Raw genomic sequence first — 2,228 nt, 5'->3', positions numbered from 1 at the left:
CGTTATCAAATTTACTCTAAATTCTTAAGCGGTCTTTGCGTATCACATCGCAACACGTTCACTGTACCCCCGGCATCTTACAAACGACATCGTCTCCTCGATCGATTGATCCAGATAACAATCGGTCTTTCGAGAAGGGCATTGATTCCAATCCTTGTCAGTTGGCGTATAAAAACCTAACACGTCCCATCTAGGCTTTTTCTGGCTTTCCCAAAAATATTTAAAAATATATTTCTGTAAAATATCATTTGAGAATTATAGGACGGTTCCTCATTCACAGTAAGTTAGTGTTTGTTTCTGGGGTTTACGTGTTTTTGAAGAAAGAATTAATTTTTAATTTTTAAATTATTTAATATAATAATGTTAAAACTAAATTTAAAAAATAAATAAATATATTTTAATACATTTAAAAAAAAAATGTTTAAAAAACTACTAGCAATCACAAACACTGTCATCAAATCCAACGAGAAATCCGTGCTAGTTTTTCAACCTTTTCTGATATTAAAAAAAGAGTGTCTGTATTAGAGGGGGAAGTTTAAACGTGGGGCTCATTAAAACATTATAAAATATAAAAAAATTAATTTTTTATAATTGAATTTTATACATAAATAAATTACACCCAATCATAACCTCAATCACGAAAACTAAAACAAATACACAAGAGAAACAGAGAGAGAAAGAGAAATAGTGTAAGCATCAATATGGCAACCTTAGAGAAGCCAGTGATGGTGGTTGGGATTGATGATAGCGAGCATAGCACATACGCTTTGGAGTGGACTTTGGATCACTTCTTCACTCCCTCTCTGGGTTCCAATTCACTTTTCAAGCTAGTTGTTGTCTATGCCAAACCTTCTGCTTCCTCCGCCGTCGGTTTTGCTGGACCTGGTACCTCTTTATTTATTTATTTATTTATTTTCCTCTTTCCTTTTTCAAGAACTATATTCAATAATTTCTCTCTGGCTTTAAGTGAATAAAGTTGTTTTTCTTCTTTGTTTTCAGGGGCTGCTGAAGTTTTGCCATTTGTGGAGTCGGACTTGAAGAAGATAGCCGCTAGAGTTATTGAAAAGGCCAAGGGAACTTGCACCAGTAAATCGGTAAATCATCATCTCATGTTAACTAATTCCATGCTTTCTAAAATCGATTAGTTAATTCCTATTACTTCATCTAATCGAAGGGGGATGCAATCACTATTTAAATTTTGAAGGGAAGTTTGATTAGGAAAAGAAAAACTTGTGTTTGATTTATCTTCAATCTATTGTAAGAAAATGCGTTAACTACGGTCCAAAAGAGAGAAGAAATGAGGGCTTAATTTGTTATTTGGATTGGCTTTGCTTGATGAAAGCAGGTATATATGACGACTTTTTCCCTTGATATTTTGTGCGTTTTCCTGATCATTTCAGCTTCTCTGCAGGTGAGTGATGTGGTTTTTGAATTGGTGGAAGGTGATGCAAGAAATGTTCTTTGCGAGGCTGTAGACAAACACAATGCCTCAATACTGGTTGTGGGAAGCCATGGTTATGGAGCTATTAAAAGGTCTTGATTTTATCTTTCCTTTTCCTTTTTATTTTTTTTGGAATTACCCAATGGTACTATGAAACCCGATACCGGGTACTCTCGATCCTTCATGAATACAGGTTGCAGGTATTTAACAAGGTAAGCTATACACTGTTCTCTCGAATTTTACAGATGCCTTTTTTTCCTGTGAAATGTATCTTATTTTGTTTTCAATCTAGTGCATTAATCTAGCTTTCAATCCTGAAATGACATTGGAATCCTGAGGCTATATATCGTTTCCTGTTAGATATTCAGTGTAAACCGTTGAAGGGCTCTTAGGAAGCTTGGCCACAGCTCTTTTACACATGGTTTTGTGCTGTCCAAAGCACTTGTTTGCCTACAGAAACTTTGTTTTAACGTGTTTTCATATTTCTCTTGCAGGGCAGTTCTAGGTAGTGTGAGTGACTATTGCGCCCACCATGCTCACTGCACTGTCATGATTGTGAAGAGGCCTAAGATCAAACAGTGAGATGATCTAACTGCTTCCGAATTAACAATATTCAAACAACGTAATTGGTCATTGTTGTCAAATAAACATATGGGATATACCGTCGTGTATTTCATACGCGTAGTATTGTTATAGGACTATTTTGTGTATGCTATTGCTGCTGCTATCTGTGTATCCATGTTTGGGTCTGGGTTAAATTGATAGTTGATGTTTGGATTTCTGCAAA

At 35.5% G+C, this 2,228-nt stretch overlaps 1 protein-coding gene across 1 annotated transcript; it reads left to right on the top strand.

Annotated features, from left to right (window-relative positions):
- The first annotated feature begins 661 nt into the window (after nucleotides 1-661).
- On the top strand, nucleotides 662-2,228 carry LOC118041452 (universal stress protein PHOS34). Its single transcript, XM_035048794.2, has 4 exons — nucleotides 662-885; nucleotides 1,000-1,094; nucleotides 1,412-1,533; nucleotides 1,936-2,228. Exons 1-4 carry the CDS (start codon nucleotides 702-704, stop codon nucleotides 2,021-2,023), a joined length of 489 nt encoding a protein of 162 aa, XP_034904685.1. The 5' UTR covers nucleotides 662-701; the 3' UTR covers nucleotides 2,024-2,228.

Source organism: Populus alba, chromosome 14 (genome assembly GCF_005239225.2).
Source record: "Populus alba chromosome 14, ASM523922v2, whole genome shotgun sequence".
In the NCBI taxonomy this organism is placed as follows: Eukaryota; Viridiplantae; Streptophyta; class Magnoliopsida; order Malpighiales; family Salicaceae; genus Populus; species Populus alba.
This window is presented reverse-complemented; position numbering and strand designations above follow the sequence as displayed.

Coding starts and splice junctions, on each gene's coding strand:
- LOC118041452 (XM_035048794.2), top strand. CDS start 702: ATGGCAACCTTAGAGAAGCCAGTGATGGTGGTTGGGATTGATGATAGC. Junction 886..999: donor CGTCGGTTTTGCTGGACCTG/GTACCTCTTTAT, acceptor CTTTGTTTTCAG/GGGCTGCTGAAGTTTTGCCA. Junction 1,095..1,411: donor GAACTTGCACCAGTAAATCG/GTAAATCATCAT, acceptor GCTTCTCTGCAG/GTGAGTGATGTGGTTTTTGA.